The sequence below is a fragment of the Brachyistius frenatus genome, unplaced genomic scaffold, assembly GCF_029030835.1.
Source record: "Brachyistius frenatus isolate BFR_SWC_R1_liver_20210118 unplaced genomic scaffold, ASM2903083v1 Contig_55, whole genome shotgun sequence".
Classification (NCBI taxonomy): Eukaryota; Metazoa; Chordata; class Actinopteri; family Embiotocidae; genus Brachyistius; species Brachyistius frenatus.
This window is the reverse complement of record NW_027210654.1, coordinates 1,329,271-1,349,313: the sequence shown is the minus strand read 5'-3', so window position 1 is coordinate 1,349,313 and position 20,043 is coordinate 1,329,271. Positions and strand designations below refer to the sequence as shown.

Below are 20,043 nucleotides of genomic sequence, written 5' to 3'. Positions count from 1 at the left end.
GGTCCAGAGCGCTCTGGAGAAGGTTTTCATCAAGGATGTCTCTGTACATTGCTGCATTCATCTTTCCCTCCATCCTGACTAGTCTCCCAGTTCCTGCTGCTGAAAAACATCCCCACAGCATGATGCTGCCACCACCATGCTTCACCATAGAGATGGTATTGGCCAGGTGATGAGCGGTGCCTGGTTTCCTCCAGACATGACGCTTGGCATTCAGGCCAAAGAGTTCAATCTTTGTTTCATCAGACCAGAGAATTTAGTTTCTCATGGTCTGACAGTCCTTCAGGTGCCTTTTGGTAAACTCCAGGTGGGCTGTCATGTGCCTTTTACTGAGGAGTGGCTTCCATCTGGCTACTCTACCATACAGGCCTGCTTGGTGGAGTGCTGCAGAGGTGGTTGTCCTTCTGGATGGTTCTCCTCCTGTGAATACTTGTGTACATGTGATTTTTTCATTTTTGATTTTTCATAGATTTGCAAAAATTTAATTTTTTTTTTATTTCACGTCATTATGGGGTATTGTGTGTAGAATTTTGAGGGAAAAAATGAATTTAATCCATTTTGGAATAAGGCTGTAATATAACAAAATGTGGAAAAAGTGAAGCGCTGTGAATACTTTCCGGATGCACTGTAGATGTGGGCTGCTATCAAACTCTTAATTGACACTAATAATATAATTTAATCTAATATCATGTTAGGGGAAATGGAGCTGCATGCTAAATTAGGAAATTAAGTTAATATTTACAAAACATTTACCAGTCAACTATCAATAACGGCGTTGTACTGTGATAATTTGCCAGCACGTGATAGTCATTGACATTTCCCAAAACCAATATTTGGTGTTAAAATTATAGGGGAAGTACGCTGGAGAGGATAAAACTTAACCAAACTGTATTTTGTAACTATTAAGTACCTCTGACAAAAATTTGGCTCAAGAAGTAGCAGAAACAACAGCAAACAGTAAGCTTTTGCAGTGAATGATCTTCTCCCTCACCTCAAGTAACCTTTACACTTCTCTCATAATATTACATCTTTTTGTGCTCTCTCAGGCTTCTTAAAAGGTTCTTGGTATGAGATAAAAAAAAAAAAAAAAAAAAAATAGCAAGGAGACTGAGTTTACAAGAGAAAGAGTATCTCCTGACAGCCAAATGTTTGCTGGTCAGCTGTTACTGTTGTAATTCGGCTCACATGATCTGCTGGTGGGAGCAATTTCAATCAACAAGAACTGCAGTCTCGTGTCTGAACACGGCTGGATGTTTTTCATACTACGCTGTCCATCCCACTCCACCTCCCAGCCCTCAACCTTCTCCGTCTGATGCTCCAGTCCTCTCTATCTGCGTTCCCTCCCCTCTCACGGATGTTTTTTATTTCTGTGTTGTGTTTCCTGGCTCGGCAGACCACTACCTGGACCTATAGGCTGAAGCTGACATGGCTCAAGAAAAGGAAAATAATGGACTTGACAATTATGCCTTTGGTGTGAGTGTAACTTTTTTTTTGTAACTTTACATGTTAGCCTCATAATTTGAACCACTTTTTTGGGAATCACATTGAAACGTTTCTATCTGTGAATTATCCGTATGGATTATAAATCGTTTTACATTTTAACTGATGTCAAATTGAAAATATCTGGACTGTACCAAGTAAATCACCAGAATTACTTTCTTTTCTAATCACTGAATGAGATGATACACAATCTGACTTTGCATGTCACATTTTCACAGTAGAAACAACAATTCCAGGGCAATAAATATAACTGATAGAGTATCTTAGCATGTAGCGTCATGACTAAATTTGAATGTACTTGTTTACATTCTTGCTCCTTCATGCTTGAAATGACATTATTGAGAAGGTAAGTGTCTCACTGGTTGATAATACAAATAGAAGCAGTACTAACTTTTGCTGATATTTTAGCTAAACCTGTGTAAAATAAACAGAACAAACAGTATTTTTTTTTAACCTATAAGTGATAAGGGAAATAACATTTGCTTTACCATGAAAACGAATTGCTCATTTGACAGCTTTTTTGTTTTCACCCTACTCTGTAAAGTCTTGGATAAAAGGAAATTAATTTACGGGTGTGTCGTGGATTTTCCCTTTATCTAATTCTTGGTGAGAAAATGAAATAAAGGTTCGGACGCCAAATGCCTTTGTCGTCTTTTACTCTTATCACAGTCACACAGAGTACATGAGCAGTCTGCAGGTAGTGAGCATGAGAGTGCGACCCCGAGTACAGAAAACAAGAGCCTTTTATGAGGGGAGTTCTGCTATCTCTGTTCATAGCAGGATCCTCCTGTATCATTTTGGTTGTACTCTCCACCGTCTGAGGGAATATTCGGTATCAGGGTTGAGGTCACCATGTGTCAAACCATGCGCAATAGAGAACAAAGAAAACATTTGTGTTACATAACGAATATCTGACATCATCTGGGGAATATATGTATCACACGTATAACACTATGGAACACGTCCATTACCATTACAGGCTGCCATGTGAGAAAGCGTTTGACCACATTCTTTTACAAGGATTTGTCATAACAGGAAGGTTTATGGCCCTTCCATAGAAGGTTAACTACTTGAACAACATGTTTAAGCATTTGGTTGTCGTGAATGCTTTTTGCCAAATAAAAAAAAATTACAGAGCCAAAATGTAAAGCTGCATAAGGCCAGGATTTCATATGCGGCTTGAATTGACCTCATTCTGCCTTTCTTTCTGATTAACTGAAGCTGGAGGGACGTTATTGTGTACCTGACGCAGGAGAAGAACAGGACGGCGCTCTGGGTGAAGACAACAACAAACTAGCATATTGTGTAACAGACGTTCCTCCCTGGTACCTGTGCATTATTCTGGGCATCCAGGTACGTCAGCAAAGGACTTTTCAGGCCCTCTTTGACAATCATTCTCCATCTTTTTCCTGATTAAGAGCCTACAGTATGTGGCATGGCATCTGATGCTATATAGCAATGTAAACATGACCAGAGTCACATGAGATCTGTTTGACGTTAAATAATAATAATACATCGTGACATTGCATAAAACAAACCAAGGCACGCAACGTGTCCCTTGACGTGTCACATGAGATCTGTTTGACGTTTCCGTCATAGTTACTTAGCCTTGGTTTTATTTACGAAGGCCAGATTGTAAAACGTGTGGAGATGTAAAATATGTGGATTAAACATAGATTCAATTAAATCTCGATATTTTTCCCTTCTTTACCTTCTCAGCACTGTATAACTGCATTTGGAGGCATCATCGCCATCCCTTTGATCCTGTCCCAGGGGTTGTGTCTGCAACATGACGGCCTCACACAAAGCCACCTCATCAGTACCATCTTCTTTGTCTCGGGTATCTGCACTCTGCTGCAAGTTACCTTCGGCATTAGGTAAGAAAGTAGGGGGTAATACCAGTGTTTTTTTTTTTTTCATGTTATGAGAGTCTGTCCTCTAACACAGTAATCCAGCTGAACAGCGGGGTGCAATTAAGCATGCAGCTCCTTCTTATTAAACACGCGGAACAGACTGAGCTTTCAGCTTTTGTTCTTAACCTCTTTTGAACTGTGAGACTTGCCAAAATTAGTGGGTATGAAGAACAATGGAATATTTTACTCCGTTCATGGACACAGCTTCTATTTATAGGATTACCAAACATGTGAAATATCAAGCAGCTTTAGTTTTTACATTAAGATGCTTTTGACCGTTAATATAAATATTGTGAAGCCCAGACTGTATTCTGACTTGATTCTGTACCTCAGTGGAAAGATATTTGATTTTACTCCCTGTTTACTTAAATATGACAAGGTAATATAGATACAACAGTATGATACAACACGATACGGTCTAATATTAGCACCAGAGAATGTCTTATCTGCATACCAGAATAAAAACTCACCACCCTCACACTGTGTTTACAAAAGCCTACACAAGTGTCTCTTGTGAGTGGTGACACACAAACGAGAGGATTGACACGACATAATGGCTGGTTTTGTTTTTGAGAACTACAAACTTAGACGTGTCTTCTAGATCTGAATTTATGTTATGTGTGTGCAGACTCAGCCAGCCTGAATATTTGTGTCACTGCTCGATTAGTCGAGGAATTTCCGTATTATTATATTTGGAATCTAGTTCCTGACAAATCCACATTCTCCTGGTTTAGCACCACTGATGCTTTCTTGTCTTTCTCCAAATACCTGGAGGTCAGCTGTGAGGAAATAACAATCGGTATGTCTAATGGCCCGCTGTTCCAGGCGAACCTAAAGAAAACAACACGAATTATTTTTGTCCCAAAGGATGACAAAATTATAAACTCCTGTCAAAAAGATATCTGCTGGCTGTGCGTCTATATTATTCCCATCGGTTTTTAACAAAAATACTTTTCTTCAACCACTTAAGTAACTCACTGTGAGACTGATGTGCCTGCAGCGCTGGAATGTTTAAATTCAACTGCAGTCTGATTTGAATTGTTGACGGTGAAGTGAGCAGCATAATGAGGATCATTACGTAGCAGATTATTTTAATTTACTTAATTCTAACAATTCGAATTAGAGAACCAATCTCTATATTCACATGATGTAAATTAGCCATTTTCTCATCTACGATTGAAAGAAATAAGATACTGCAGATACAGATAGAAACTCTCGAGAACTGTTGGAGCTTTTCTTATCTACTGGGGTTGGTTAGTTCGCAAGAAGCAACTACTCAACCCCAATTACCTTGCACAATATCTGATATCGGATTATGTATGACCCATCTACTTTTACTCCTGATGTCTGTCTGGCTCCCTTTCTTTGCTTTCTCTGGACCTTTCTTTGCCATCTTTATCCCCAGACTGCCCATTCTCCAAGGTGGTACATTTACATTGTTGGCACCCTCTATGGCAATGCTGTCCATGCCAGAGTGGACATGTCCTGCTTGGACTCAAAATGCCAGCTTAGTGAACACCTCATCCACAGACTTCACAGAGGTGTGGCAGAGTCGAATGAGAGCAGTAAGTAAACAGGGACCTTTTAATCTTTCTAACTACAGCTCTGAACTCACTTAACCCCAAATAATAAGTTTGAATGTGATAATTTTCTGACACTTTTAAAGACTTAACTGGCTTGCTCTCTCAAGCTCAAGTACTTCAAATAATTGAGCTTGCTGAAAAAGAGTGGTACAATGCTCACGGTTAGATACAAAGTTACAGGACTGGACATGGAAATCAAATTAGTATATCAGTCCAGGTGTATGTGCTGCTGGGCCATGCTTACTGTTTCAATATGACCTAAATCCTTGTTCAATTTTATAATATGTTAATATTATATGTGCACATTTCATGTTTACTTGCAAGAATAAGTCTTGCTCCACTATATTAAAATATTAGCTATGCAGAAGCCAAGTTGTTGTGGTAGCTGAGGTTGTGTTTAGCTCGAGTCAGGGGACTCCCAATGTGGGACCCACATGGATTTTAAAATCCAGGATTTGTAATGAGTCCTTGTTGATGGGCCAATACTCAAAAAACAGTCTCAACTTGAAAAAAAATATCAGTGTTGGGTGGGTATAGCTAATGCTATATAATCAGAATATCCTGAATGATAAGATCGAAATTGCTCACAAAGTCATTATACCGTCTTCATTTTGAAAAGTGAATGTAGGTAAATGAGATTAACACCCCCCCAGCTATCCTTAGATTGTATGCTAGTCTGTGGGATAGGGTAACTCTGTTGATTTGCTATACAACACAACATGAACTGATTTTTGTCAGCCAAAAGAAAGGGTAATACTACTTTGCTTCAATGTTTCTTGCAGTGTATGGTGGAATGATCAATGGACTTACTAGCACTCCACTTATTCACATGTTGGCATGTCAATCGACCAGTATCAGCAAATCATTAGGTAGGCTATTACATTCTGAATTTGTACAAAAGATACTATTGTTGGTGTTCACAACATAAATTGTTTTAATGTCGAGGACAACGATTTGAATTAACAGAGTAATCAAACAAGGTCAAAACATAGTAGAAGGTTGGACCGTGTATGAAACGCTGGAGGACTTTCAATCTGAAATGAGGGCTTTTAATTTGAAATGATGCAGGAAGTTGGAACATTCAATTTCCAGTGGTGACTGGAGTCACAAACTGCAGACGGGTTGGACTATTTGACCGTAGTATAAAATCAGCAAACACTAGACACTAAACACTCCATCCATAATGAATAAGAAATACACATACTTACAGATTATGTTCTGGGTTTGAACTGGATTGTAGCCACAGGTGTAGTAGGCTATTTGCTACTACCCGTGGCGCTATCGGTAGCTTACTACTCCCGGTGTGCATTTAGTTCTGGTTGGATAGACTGTCACTTTCAAAGCTTTGCTGTGGTGCCATCATAATCTATTCAAACTCTTTTTTAAGCCCCTTTTTGAGCCAGGCTAACATTATTGAAGGGTTAATTTATCACTGTTTAGACAAGGTGCCAACAGATAAAAACAGGAAGTTAGAACGGAAAGGCATCACGTAGTGCACCTCGGGTAATGTAGTTTATTTAGGGCCATTATAAATCACCTACGTATCCTGATAGCGGGACGGTAGAAAAGGCTCCCGGCAGCTTATGAGAAGTGACGGTGTGCAAGAAATAAGCCACGGTACACCCAAGAGTAAAATGTAGAAGTGCTGGCATTGCGTACTGGTGAATTATAGTAAAACCATGTAGCTCGTAGCATGTCCTCCTCAGAATACCTGGAAAAGTCAGAAAGCAACAAAAAAAAAAGGAATTTAAAAGAAACGTGGTCCTTATTTTTTGAAAGTAGACCAACCCTAATGTTACCGTTACATAAACACAGACTTTTTTAAACTGAGGTGTCATTTGCATGAGATAGCAAACATATGCTAATTTGTGGTAATGCCAAATTCTGACTGTCACTGTATTGTGTCTATCTTCAGCTGCAGGGGTCCATCATAGTGGGCTCACTCTTCCAGGTGTTTGTCGGTTTCTCTGGCCTCATCGGCCTCTTCATGCGCTTCATTGGACCTCTCACCATCGCTCCCACTATCGCTCTCATCGGACTTTCCCTGTTTGACTCAGCTGGCAGCAGTGCTGGAAACCACTGGGGCATCTCTGCAATGTGGGTGAAATTCCTAAACAGTCTTTTAAGGATTGTGATCAAGTTAATTAAGCTAAATTTCTAAACATGTAAGTTTTGGTCAGTAAATAATGGGCTATTGGCTACACAGAGATCTTTGTAAAAAAAGAGTTCTTGTCATTTGAACGCACATTTCTCTGAAATATGCCTTATATATGATGTTAAATCTGCTTCCACCCCACCTAAACTATGATCGGCTTTCTAGGAAACAATAATAGCTTTGAAGGCTGTGTACAGTCTTAATCTTGGGCGGGGGGATAAAAGCCTATTACAGATTTATTGGCCAAGAACCTGCATAGTAGCTCTACTTTGCTTTGTGTTGATTAGAGTTAGACTCAGCTGTTTTTAAGACTTTGAATTTTATATTGTGACTTTTTTTTCTCATCTCACCAGGACCACAGCACTGATCATTCTGTTCTCACAGTACCTCCGTCGCATATCTGTGCCCCTCCCTACATACAAGAATAAAAAACTGCACACCTCTCGAGTCTACGTGTTTCAGATTCTCCCGGTATGTAAAAGTCGTTCTTGTTTATAACAATGCATTTAGTCTTATGATCATATAAAAAGACAACAAAGGTGACTTTTTTTTCACTATGTATCAAGGTCCTACTGGGAATCACGTTGTCTTGGCTCATCTGTTACCTTTTGACAATCTATGACATTCTTCCTACTGAACCAGACCAGTATGGTTACCTGGCACGCACTGACCTAAAGGGAGATGTTGTGGGTGAAGCTCCCTGGTTCACATTCCCATACCCAGGTAAGATGCTTCAATACCATCTTCAAAGATAACTTTTTCTAAGTGTATAACAGTGATGGGTTTTGGATATTGACAGAGCTAAATGCTAAAGATAAATAAGATGCCAAACCAGGCTTTGTATACACAAACAATAAGACAAGTCATTCTATAAGTGAGACTTTAGTTATAAAATATTGCAGGTCATGTATAACACGTCATTTTTTTTTTGTCTCCCTATGTTGGATTGCAAAATTAGGACAATGGGGTATGCCGACTGTGAGCCTGGCAGGGGTGGTTGGCATCTTGGCTGGTGTGATTTCTTCCATGATAGAGTCTGTTGGGGACTACCATGCTTGTGCGAGGTTATCTGGGGCTCCTCCCCCTCCTAGACACGCCATCAACAGGGGTATTGGCATTGAGGGACTGGGCTGTCTGTTGGCCGGCGCCTGGGGTACAGGAAATGGAACCACTTCATACAGTGAGAATGTTGGAGCCCTCGGTATTACAAAGGTAAAACTGCCGTCTAGGTCTATCTGGTTATCTTGATGCGATCAGTATTAAGGTGGTCCTGAGAGCTAAATGCAATAAAACCTGCTCTTCTGGTGCACAAGCCATAAAGGTTTTTTAAGTTCTGGCCCACTGCACATCTGCAATAGAGTTTCTCCTGCTGGCCTCACCCACGGGTTCCCTGCCAGCAACTTTACATTGTGCTGATGCTATGCAAATTAAACTCACTTGTCTAGACACAGAGGTTTTACAAATATGAAACCTCTATGAAGTGTTGCAGTGTATATGCTCTGTTTCAGTTTTTTTTTCACTTTGTAGCACTTTTTTTTTGTAACGTATCGTCAGATTTGTGATGACGTTTTCTCAGTTTGCTTGTATTTTCTCTATTTGCCTGTTTGCTTCATTTCCAGTGTGTTGAGCTCTCAGTGCCACCGTGGCTCATCGAGAATCTCCTCCTATATCTTTTGCAGGTTGGTAGTCGAACGGTGATAGTGGCCAGTGGGGTGTTGATGGTCGTCATGGGCCTGTTTGGTAAAGTGGGCGCTGTATTCACCACTATCCCCTCACCTGTGATAGGAGGAATGTTCATGGTTATGTTTGGCGTCATCTCGGCTGCAGGAGTCTCTAATCTGCAGGTACACACCCTAAAAACAATAAAACATTTCGCAACATTCATTTTTGTTGTTGTTGTTGACATAATTCATTTTTTTCCCCAGTACGCAGATATGAATTCATCTCGAAACATCTTCATTTTTGGCTTCTCCATGTTCTCTGGCCTTGTGATTCCTAACTGGATATTTAAAAACCCCAAAGCTATTGCTACAGGTGCGTGCATAAAATGTCTTCATATAATCTGTATTTTTTAATAAAAACCTATTATCCTGCATTATTATTCAAACAGAGTTTCAACTCTTTACACCGTGTTGTGTCCAGGTGTGGTAGAACTTAACCAGATGCTGCAGGTGCTCCTGACAACCAGTATGTTTGTAGGAGGCTTCTTTGGATTCGTACTGGACAACACCATTCCAGGTAACCATCCATATGATTCAATTATTTGTTTATTTATTTTATTATGTTTTAATTGTTTACACACTAAATATAAACGTTATCATAATATTAACAGCAAAATCGGACTATAAAAACATCAGATGATCAGTCTTTATATCTTGATCAGGAATCCAGCAATAGAGTCACTTTATTCCAGCGCTGATGTTCGTGTACCATCAAGTGTCTGTAAGTGACTGTCAGGTGATGATCCCAGCACTGTGAGGATCTTTTGTATCTCGGTCAGGGTTCATCATTTGGTTCAGTCAGGGTTAAAGAGGAATAAGCTGACCTAGAAATGTGACTAATGGTTAAAATCCAGCAAATATGCAGGGATCATCCCCTAATGTTAACACAGGAATATAGAAACAAGCCCTGAAATGTAAAAAAATAACGTTGATATGCTATTGTTCTTTATTTGTAGCCTGAGAGAAATGGTTTTCAGTTTTTTTTTATTATAGCAGGTCTGGCATGTAGAGTATACTAGTGGAACACTACAAGGACAAGAAATGGCTGTGGAAGATGAGACAGATTTCCCAAGCTTTATGAACAACAAACAACGGCAGTCAGGCTTCAACACATTTAACACGTGTCCAACAGGATCGAAGCATGAACGAGGCATCCTGGCCTGGAACAAGGCTCATGAGGACGACTCCAGCAACACGCTGGAGAGCGGTGATGTCTACGATCTTCCCTTCGGCATCACCTCTTCCTTGTCGTCGTCGTCCTGCCTCCGGTATATACCTTTCTGCCCACCCAGCGCGCCCAACTCCCTCGATGAAAGCGGAGCAGACTCAAATTCACTGGAGTCGAAGCAGCCACTGGGACATCCGAAGCCCTCACAGATCATCGTCGGTGTCAGTCTGTGAGTGCTGTGCTCACTCCAGCATGCAATTTTGGGTATTTTTAAAAACACAATACCATCAAAGGCAGCTCAGTTTGGACTTGAGTCCTATGTTAAAGGCATCATACTGAAACAACATGGTGCACAATGACCTTTTGGAGTGACATTTGCAAATTATATCTTGCACCGGTATGTTTACTTCCAATAGGGAGACTATTTGTAAATTGAAGACATTGATGAAGTGATAATAGTTGATTACATATATATACTGTATATGAAAACAATATATACTGTATATATATTAACTAGAAATATTTTTTTCTGTACAGTAATTTTGACAGATCATAAGACTGTTGAGTATATTCCATTGATTTCTTTGGTCTAAAGCTTCAGGTCTTATTATTTTTCTCTCATCTTATTAGTCTCAGAAGGCAATCACATCCAGGTGCTAGTGAACAAACACTGACAAGACATGTGAATGTAAGTAAATCCATGACGTTTAATGCCACATTAAATATACAGATCCCATGTATAGTGTCATATATATGCAGTAGCTCACGGGTGGATTATCTTTGGCTGTAACAGTCAATATTTGAATAATTGTTTCATTACCTGTGTCTGTGCACTTTACCCGTTTGTGCTGTCAGTCTCTGACAGGTCTTTTCTTTCAGGCTCTTTACAGCCTGCCAGCATACACGCTGCAATGTATCCTATACGCACAAATCAGAACCACCGACTGATATCAATGCATATTCTTTTTTTTTTTTTTTTAAAGAAACTTTTTTTCTTAAATGCATATTAAACAACAAGGAACCGTTGTCTAGCAACACCATTGTTCAGTCAGTTTGTCAACGTCAGATCATTCTTGATGGCTTTGTACAAGCTAACAAAAGACTGAGCCCACACGTCTCTTTGGTGTTCAGTAGTAGAATTGACCACCTGCTGCGAAGCGTAAACTAAAGTCAACACTGTGCGCTCGAAGTCGTCCTGATGCAGGTGACTGCTACGGTTTGAAAGGCCAGATATGAGCCTGAATATGTCTGTTAGCTTCTTGGGAATTATCTTCTCACAGATGACGTCCAGGTTTCGTGTCTTTCGGAGCGAAGCCAGTTCAGCATCTTTGACTGAAAACGCTCCACTGGCCTCGAAATGTATGCCAGCCATCAGGATCTGTTCGATGAAACGAAAACAGGAAATCAACATTGTTAAAAGTGTTCTAATGATCATTTTTTTGGTTTTCTGATCAGGAAACCTGGATTTTTTTTTTTTTTTTTTTTAAATTTAGTTTTGTTTTACCTCAAATAGTAGATGAGCATCGTTAAAGGAGTTGTGGAAGGTGGGGTTCAACACGGCGTCCACTCCTCTTTTTATTCGGCTTGCAGCTGGGAATAGGGCTAGAGAGCAAAGAGAGACAGACAGTGAGCATGAGGGGTGGTCGAAAAGCAAGGGAAATTTGATTTCCCAAGTTTTCCTCTCCGATTTCCTTACAATAATAATTCATTGTTATGAAAAAAAGGCTTCTTGAATCTGTTAAGCTAGAAATCCTTGTGACAAGCAAAAAGTACAGTTTGGTACCATGAAATGCAGGTTTTACTGATGTTCTGGCACACGTGAGAGCCAGGTTCATACTGCAGTTAATCTATAATGTACACACTGCATTTCAAACGCAGCGATCTCTGACCTTACAGATGAATCATATCTGCAGACAATGAAACATGACCTCCAACTTCAAAGGCAGCAGAGGAATCAAAGGCGGAGTAACACATGGATGACACAACAGGTTCCAGATGATTTCGATATGCTGTTCATGGGCCGAGTATTTCAGCCTTACTTTTACAGCACTCCTTAAGTTCCAGGATATTAACCACTGCAAATCTTTCTGCTGGCAAATAATGCTGACAGGCCAAAACCTTTCCCCTTACAATACATACAATACAACCCTAAGGCATTATTTTAATACTATAGGCAGTCAGATTAGTAATCCTACAAAAACATAACTGTTCCTTTGCCATGCTTATAATCCATTTTCTCAACCATATATGTGCAGAATTTATATACAAGCAGATTCGTAATACGACTTAAGACCATAAATAACTGTACAGTTGTAGAAATATTTCAGCTTGACCAAAGTGGACCCATGCAGTGACCAACATTTCAGAGAGGCATGTGATGCTAGCATGGCTAAAAGGTGAACAAATATGGAACACAGAAATTCAAGCCAGACAGAGATTTAGACTCTACTGTTTTCACTTACTGTCCAGTTGTTCAAACAATCTTTGCTGGCTGGGTTTATTAAATGTGTGAAAATCTGGGGCTGTATCAGTTTACATTTTATTTGGTGCAAAGTATAAGATCAAGGTAACAATGGTAAGTAATTTAAAGGGGAAACGATGGAAGGAAAAATAAAGGAGGACAGACGGAAAGAAAGTTGCTCTGTAATGCACAACAGTGAGTGACTGTTTCAAATGCCAACTGAACAAATAATGAATACTCTATAAGCTAATATGGTAATACTTAGGTCCTAAGTAGTACCATATTAGCTTGTAGAGTAGTCATTATTTGTTCCTAAGTCTTAGGATCTTTTCACAAAAACAATTCAAGAGCGTGAGATGAAGAAAGTGTGAGAGAAGTATGGAAACACATGAAATTCATTATCAGGCCGACTGCCAGCTCTTCCCTCCTTCCCATCAATGTGTTTATTTCAGGGGCAGCAAGTGGAACAATGATGATATTTTAATGTATTTCTGCAGAGTTATGCATAATTAAAAAATGATGCATACATGCCTGTCATAATGTTTAGGTAATAATCTCCATTAATCTAAGTCTAATAAGCCCAATAAGCTCCTGCACAGTTTAATTGGACTTTTCTCTTTGGTGAGTCTTCAGTCCAAATAGCTACCAATAAATATGTTAAATTATATTTCCACAAACCATATTATTGTATGCAACATATACATGCATTAGTGATTGAAATTAAGCACATTTGTCATGGTTTGGCTCTTTATAGCGCAGTCACTCCCTCCACCCACCTGCCTGGACTTTATATCTTCAAAAATGTGGAAGTAAATTTCTCCTTTTGCTTCACATTTACCTCTGTTGTGAGTTTGGCTTCTGTCCTTTGTGAAACTGTGACACAATTACTGAAATACGACAGCCTACTCTATTACAATTTTGAGGTACTTGTAAATCTGTATTTTAATTTTTTTAATTTTTTTTTTTTTATTCTACTTCACTCTAATTCAGAAGGAAATATTTAAAAATGACTGTTTTTGATCTAAAACATGGAGAGATGGTGTTTCCCCTCGGTAGACTGCGTTGGCGGGAAGGGTTGTGACAGATTGACAACATGCTAATATTAGCATCCCTATTACCTTCAGTAGATACATTTAGGGTGCGTTTGAAAAAAGCTGATATTGTGGTCTGGCTTTAAGCTGTTTGAGGTTGCGGTACAGTGGGTACGGAAAGTATTCAGACCCCTTTAAATTTTTCACTCTTTGTTTCATTGCAGCCATTTGCTAAAATCAAAAAGGTTCATTTTATTTCTCATTAATGTACACTCAGCACCCCATCTTGACAGAAAAAAACAGAAATGTAGAAATTTGTGCAAATTTATTAAAAAAGAAAAACTGAAATATCACATGGTCATAAGTATTCAGACCCTTTGCTCAGTATTGAGTAGAAGCACCCTTTTGAGCTCGTACAGCCATGAGTCTTCTTGGGAATGATGCAACAAGCTTTTCACGCCTGGATTTGGGGATCCTCTGCCATTCTTCCTTGCAGATCCTCTCCAGTTCCGTCAGGTTGGATGGTGAACGTTGGTGGACAGCCATTTTCAGGTCTCTCCAGAGATGCTCAGTTGGGTTTAGGTCAGGGCTCTGGCTGGGCCAGTCAAGAATGGTCACAGAGTTGTTCTGAAGCCACTCCTTTGTTATTTTAGCTGTGTGCTTAGGGTCATTGTCTTGTTGGAAGGTGAACCTTCGGCCCAGTCTGAGGTCCAGAGCACTCTGGAAGAGGTTTTCTTCCAGGATATCTCTGTACTTGGCCGCATTCATCTTTCCTTCAATTGCAACCAGTCGTCCTGTCCCTGCAGCTGAAAAGCACCCCCATAGCATGATGCTGCCACCACCATGTTTCACTGTTGGGATTGTATTGTGCAGGTGATGAGCAGTGCCTGGTTTTCTCCACACATACCACTTAGAATTAACGCCAAAAAGTTCAATCTTGGTCTCATCAGACCAGAGAATCTTATTTCTCATAGTCTGGGAGTCCTTCATGTGTTTTTTGGCAAACTCTATGCGGGCTTTCATATGTCTTGCACTGAGGAGAGGCTTCTGTCGGGCCACTCTGCCATAAAGCCCCGACTGGTGGAGGGCTGCAGTGATAGTTGACTTTGTGGAACTTTCTCCCATCTCCCTACTGCATCTCTGGAGCTCAGCCACAGTGATCTTTGGGTTCTTCTTTACCTCTCTCACCAAGGCTCTTCTCCCACGATTGCTCAGTTTGGCTGGACGGCCAGGTCTAGGAAGAGTTCTGGTCGTCCCAAACTTCTTCCATTTAAGGATTATGGAGGCCACTGTGCTCTTAGGAACCTTGAGTGCTGCAGAAATTATTTTGTAACCTTGGCCAGATCTGTGCCTTGCCACAATTCTGTCTCTGAGCACTTTGGACAGTTCCTTCGACCTCATGATTCTCATTTGCTCTGACATGCACTGTGAGCTGTAAGGTCTTATATAGACAGGTGTGTGCCTTTCCTAATCAAGTCCAATCAGTTTAATTAAACACAGCTGGACTCCAATGAAGGAGTAGAACCATCTCAAGGAGGAGCAGAAGAAATGGACAGCATGTGAGTTAAATATGAGTGTCACAGCAAAGGGTCTGAATACTTATGACCATGTGATATTTCAGTTTTTCTTTTTTAATAAATTTGCACAAATTTCTACATTTCTGTTTTTTTCTGTCAAGATGGGGTGCTGAGTGTACATTAATGAGAAATAAAATGAACTTTTTTGATTTTAGCAAATGGCTGCAATGAAACAAAGAGTGAAAAATTTAAAGGGGTCTGAATACTTTCCGTACCCACTGTATGTCTATACACAGCTTAATTTTAGGCTTTTACTGTCTGTTTATTTTACATCAAACAGACACAGCAGAGCAAGAAACAGAATTTTATTTTCGATCTATCTGTCTGTCTGTATGTGATATGGTGGATTGACATTGAAGTTAAAGTTGAAGTTGATTTGTAGGGGTTTGCCAGTGAGAGGTAATGTTTTGGAAAACTCGGACATAGCAGGAAATAATTTTAAAATCATATCGGTGAATTGCACACAGAAGTCATATGTTTACCAGCTGACCTTTCACAAAGGCATCTAATCCATTTGATTCCATCTTTTTTAAGAGGAAGTGATTCTTGGATTTCATTCTTGAATTTTGGACTTCCTGTTGTTGAAGAGGGCTCCATAACCAAAACCAGAAACTTTCACCATCAGAACCGTTGCACTGCACTCATCAGTGGATTTTCATTTCTTTTTACAGTGTTTTATCAGGGCGCTAGAACCAAGAACAATGATCAAATCACAAAATATTCTCACATTATTGGACAAAATTACTTTCTGACACAAGTTGGTCTGAACATCTTGGCAGTATGCTTTTCATTATTCAGAGAGGGAATCCTCTCGCATCAGTTTCCTCTATTACAAACAGGTGCACATGACATCTCACCCTGTAGTTTCTAGAGGAGACAAAAGTGAAATGTTTTGCAAGTACAACAATTTTTTTTTAATGTAAAACAGTAGCTGTACTACAGTACAAGTAAGGAAAAACAATCATTAGTTTTCACTTTTTTTTTTTTTTAATCACGGTGTTAATTTGTGGTTTAGTATGGAAAGTAATTTAATCAATTGATTCTTTATGGTCTAATCTGTGAGGAAAAAAAAATCTCACGGGCACAAGCAAACATTGTTTGATGTTTTGCATTAAATTCTTTGCGCTTCAGTTCAAGTCTTACCTTTAGGGTGACATCTTGTGACGCCTGTCTTGATGCAGCAGTAAAACAAACCAACTACAACCATCCTCCAGGGCAGCATGGTGGCCAGATCACTCTTCAGAGGCTGAGGCTGGGCAGGTTGACTCAAGTTCTCCTCCTACTGTATTAGTACTCTACCTGTTGCCACCCATGTGTACACTTGTGCTGCGTTTCTTGCCTACGGTGCATTTGCAGCCTTACTGCACACTCTCTTCATCACTTGTGCTGTTTGACTCCGTCTGTGTTTATAACTGGGTTTTCTCTCTCCCTCCCATCCCCATCCCCATCTGATCTCTCCCTTCCTCTTTCTGCCTTTCATGAGCAGCATTTTAATGCTTTCATCTGGTTGTCATCAGGTTCAGAGACTCACTTTTATTTAACATTTTTTTTCATCATTCTCTTACCTTTCTCTATGGAAGGTCTTTTTCCTGTCTTCCATTTCATCTTCATCACTAGCAGCAGCAGTTTGCTTTGTAGTTTTTAACATCTTGTCTTCTCTGACTCTGAAAAGTAAAAACCTCAAACCCACTGCTGCTTTTTAATGGTCCTCATCAGTTCATCTCATCACATGCATTTTAATTTTACTGCAATTCAGCTGCATCCAGCAGAGCACGTGATCATTTCCGGGATACACAGTCATTATTACGCTGTGCTTCAGTTGAGCTGTCGGTCACTGCTGTTCAGCTTTGAAAGCAGCTTGTCAGGAAGAACATTTATTGTTGCTTGCTATTAAAAACTCATTGTGGGCTGAAAACACAACGATGGAGAAACATTTCTTATTGTCCTTATGGGAGCTGTGTTAAATGTTCACTACCCACGTACAAGGTCCTGAGTACGCTCTATTTTTTTCCCCCCACAACAGTGTCCCTCAGCTGGTAGGAGCATGTGATGGTGCCAGGATGATCAGCTCAACCTGCGTTCTTCAGGAGACAAATGTGGAAAGTTCACACTCCATGAGCAGGAAATTCAGCTAAGTGATTATTTCTAATTATAAAATACACGCACCCTGAGCTCTGGACCGAAAACATCTGCAGAAACCACAAAGAAAGACTTTGTTCACTGCCTGGCACTGACCACCTCCTCCACAGGCCCGAGGAATACTTGCAAAGGGTACAACCATATAAAATTGTTGTTGTTTTAGCGTTAATTTATTCCATCTGAGAGTTCAAGCTGATGCCAACATGTGAGCGCAGCACACAGAGATATTTTCTAGAGGTTAGTCCTGTCAGATATGTGTCAGTGTCAGAATCGGAGAGATGTGGCAGTCGTGCTGCTGCTGCAAAGGAATGCAGACACAGCTGGCAAGAGAGCTGTGGCCTCTGTGAAACTTCCAAGAATTACATCTCACAAACTTACACAAACATATTATTCTTTCAACAGGCAAATTAAACAAAAATGTTATTCCAGGCTGGAAGCTACCCCAAATAACTTCCTTTCTCTAAATTGGAATATTTAGTGACACAAAGTTGGATAAAGCACCATATTAGGACAGGGCCAGTCTGTTTCAATTTTAGAAATAAGATGGATCGTAGATGATGACCGGTTCCTCTGGGTTCATGAATGCTGAGGCTTAGTGTGTATAATGCAACTTTTGAATCATTATTATACAAAAAGCAACATGGTAGTGGTAAAAATAAAAAATAAAAGACAGGAGGACAGGACATGCCTGTGAAGTGGCAGATGGGTAACAGGAGTTATCCAACAAAGAGGAAGAGTGTCCAATAGCTCTGATTGTCATCTTACTGTATTCTTCACATAGTGACTCCACATATCAGTCAGTGAAAAGATATGTGGATTGAACAAGCAAGAAGGCTGTAGCTGTAAGATATAAGGCTTTAAATCCAGCCCGGATCATGTCAAGGTTATGAAGATTAAATGCTTTACATGTCACTGATGACACAAAATGAGGATTTAAGGGTTCTGAAATTAAAATGAATTGTTTTATCAGAGTAAACTTTCATATAGTAAATGGTGATTTGTATTAGAATATCTTTACTGAAGTAAATTCTTAGATAATTACTCTGTTCAGGGTTTCCCTTTATCACCTTCTACATCCACTCTACTACGTTGTAATTTTTTGACTGCCATAGTTACTATTGTACATACAAACTTGTGGTTAGCTTATAAAATATGACTCATTGATCGAGATTAATTGACCCAATAATACAGGAAGTAATTCAAATGAGCTCCACCTTGACCCCTAATTAAAATCCAGCATTAATATAGTACAATTAAAAACACTGACAGGTTTTTTTTTTTTTTTTCTGCATTACTAACGTTTATACCATTACTTTTTATTGCTATAAGTACACGAGCAGATAAGGCTTTCATACTGTATTTATACTGAAGCTACATCTTAGTGCAGGACTTTGACTTGCATTAGAGTGCTTTTACATGGTGGTATTTGTACTCTTACTGAAGTGAGTGAGACTCGTCTCATGGCCAGGCACTTCACATTTGCGAGTCCTACACAGGTGTGACTAATAATATTAATCATGGCTGCATTCCAACGCATGTGAAAGTGCAGGCTCGCTTACATGGTGGAGTACCCGCTGACGGAACAGAGCCATCATTACCTCCGCCAAGATCATTGTGTTTACGGTGCAGTTTGTTTGTCCGTTTGTCAGCAGGATGACGGAAAAACGACTGAAATCATTTCAGCAGGCACCAGAAAGTTCCCAACATTTTAGGGAATCCACGATATGAAGAATAAAAACTCTCTCCTGCGAACTCACAAAAGGTAGAAATGGAAATGAATTTAAAGCGCAGCTGACCGTATATTTGGTCACCTACTGACTGCACATCAGCAGCGTGTACTATCTTTAATATGTATGCACGTTCTTATTCTTCAAAATTCAACCGACTACGCAGCACGTAGAAAAAACACAGAAAAAGCCTTTTTAATTTCAACGCAGATGGTAAAAATCGGTATAGATGTAACAGCTACATCTATCCACTAGATGGTAGAATTTATCCGTATTAACGTTCAACTGCTGTGGACCGCAGCACAAATGATGGCCAACCAAAATGTTTAGTTGTGTTTCTTCATTATTCGCTCCTTCTGACTGATGTGACATCATTAGATTAATAATTCTGAAACATCAGAGTGTGCGCTGTGTGTTACTGTTGTAGCTGCTGCAGGTGGAGCTAGTTTAAACTACTTTATATACAGTTTTATATATAGGGAAACCAGATAAATATGAGGGATTTTGAGGTGATTACTGGGAGGGGAAAGAGGGATAACAAAGTTCTGAACAAATCTGTTCAGTTTTTTTGAAAAAAAAAAAAAAAAAAAATAAATATATATATATATATATATATATATATATATATATATATATCACAGTTATTCGTTTTTGGAGAGATACTGAATCATTTGATCTTCTTTTGAAATAAAACTGATAGAAATTTTGAGGGAAAATTTAAAATGTGACCTGAACATGCTGCCTTTTTCTTTTTTAAGACCTCAGAGGACAGACAGGTTGAAAACTACTGGTTTAATTTTTTAACAATGTGTTGTATTTTAAAAGCCTGTTGTGTTATCCACTGTGTCAAATCTTCATCTTTAAAGTCACTAAAACTGTCAAGAAATGTGAGGAGTGGCGAGTACAACATTTGCCACTAAAATGTGATGGAGTGGAAGTAGGGTATCAAATAGAAATACTAAGTACAAGTCTACCTCAAAATGATGTACAATAGTTAAACCGTAAACAGTTACTGACATTTTTGTATCAATATAACAACCTGGCAAATATGTGACTCAATAGTTAGATATG

General features: G+C 39.4%; 2 protein-coding genes across 3 annotated transcripts; one reads left to right on the top strand and one right to left on the bottom strand.

Annotated features, from left to right (window-relative positions):
- The first annotated feature begins 1,422 nt into the window (after nucleotides 1–1,422).
- Nucleotides 1,423–10,270, top strand: slc23a4 (solute carrier family 23 member 4). Its single transcript, XM_069705385.1, has 12 exons — nucleotides 1,423–1,470; nucleotides 2,719–2,850; nucleotides 3,217–3,374; nucleotides 4,816–4,975; nucleotides 6,909–7,090; nucleotides 7,502–7,619; nucleotides 7,715–7,871; nucleotides 8,107–8,360; nucleotides 8,828–8,992; nucleotides 9,074–9,182; nucleotides 9,291–9,386; nucleotides 10,002–10,270. The coding sequence occupies exons 1-12, from the start codon at nucleotides 1,423–1,425 to the stop codon at nucleotides 10,268–10,270; spliced, it is 1,848 nt and encodes a 615-aa protein (XP_069561486.1).
- Nucleotides 10,271–10,724: 454 nt separating this feature from the next.
- LOC138624839 (protein FAM180A-like) lies at nucleotides 10,725–16,765 on the bottom strand. Of its 2 annotated transcripts, none has more exons than XM_069705384.1 (3): nucleotides 16,672–16,765; nucleotides 11,542–11,639; nucleotides 10,725–11,415 (listed from the first exon to the last, which is right to left on the bottom strand). In XM_069705384.1, the coding sequence occupies exons 1-3, from the start codon at nucleotides 16,715–16,717 to the stop codon at nucleotides 11,086–11,088; spliced, it is 474 nt and encodes a 157-aa protein (XP_069561485.1). In that variant the 5' UTR covers nucleotides 16,718–16,765; the 3' UTR covers nucleotides 10,725–11,085. The 2 variants fall into 2 exon arrangements, with proteins under 2 accessions (XP_069561485.1, XP_069561484.1); XM_069705383.1 differs by lacking the exon at nucleotides 16,672–16,765 and adding an exon at nucleotides 16,250–16,460.
- Nucleotides 16,766–20,043: the final 3,278 nt, after the last annotated feature.

What these genes read in the sequence shown, in the direction of transcription:
- slc23a4 (XM_069705385.1), top strand. Translation starts at nt 1,423, where the DNA reads ATGGCTCAAGAAAAGGAAAATAATGGACTTGACAATTATGCCTTTGGT. An exon ending in GCATTATTCTGGGCATCCAG is followed by an intron (nt 2,851 to 3,216) that starts GTACGTCAGCAA and finishes TTACCTTCTCAG; the next exon opens with CACTGTATAACTGCATTTGG. An exon ending in GTTCACATTCCCATACCCAG is followed by an intron (nt 7,872 to 8,106) that starts GTAAGATGCTTC and finishes TTGCAAAATTAG; the next exon opens with GACAATGGGGTATGCCGACT.
- LOC138624839 (XM_069705383.1), bottom strand. Translation starts at nt 16,328, where the DNA reads ATGCTGCCCTGGAGGATGGTTGTAGTTGGTTTGTTTTACTGCTGCATC. An exon ending in CACAAGATGTCACCCTAAAG is followed by an intron (nt 11,640 to 16,249) that starts GTAAGACTTGAA and finishes TTTGCTCTCTAG; the next exon opens with CCCTATTCCCAGCTGCAAGC. An exon ending in ATGCTCATCTACTATTTGAG is followed by an intron (nt 11,416 to 11,541) that starts GTAAAACAAAAC and finishes TTCATCGAACAG; the next exon opens with ATCCTGATGGCTGGCATACA.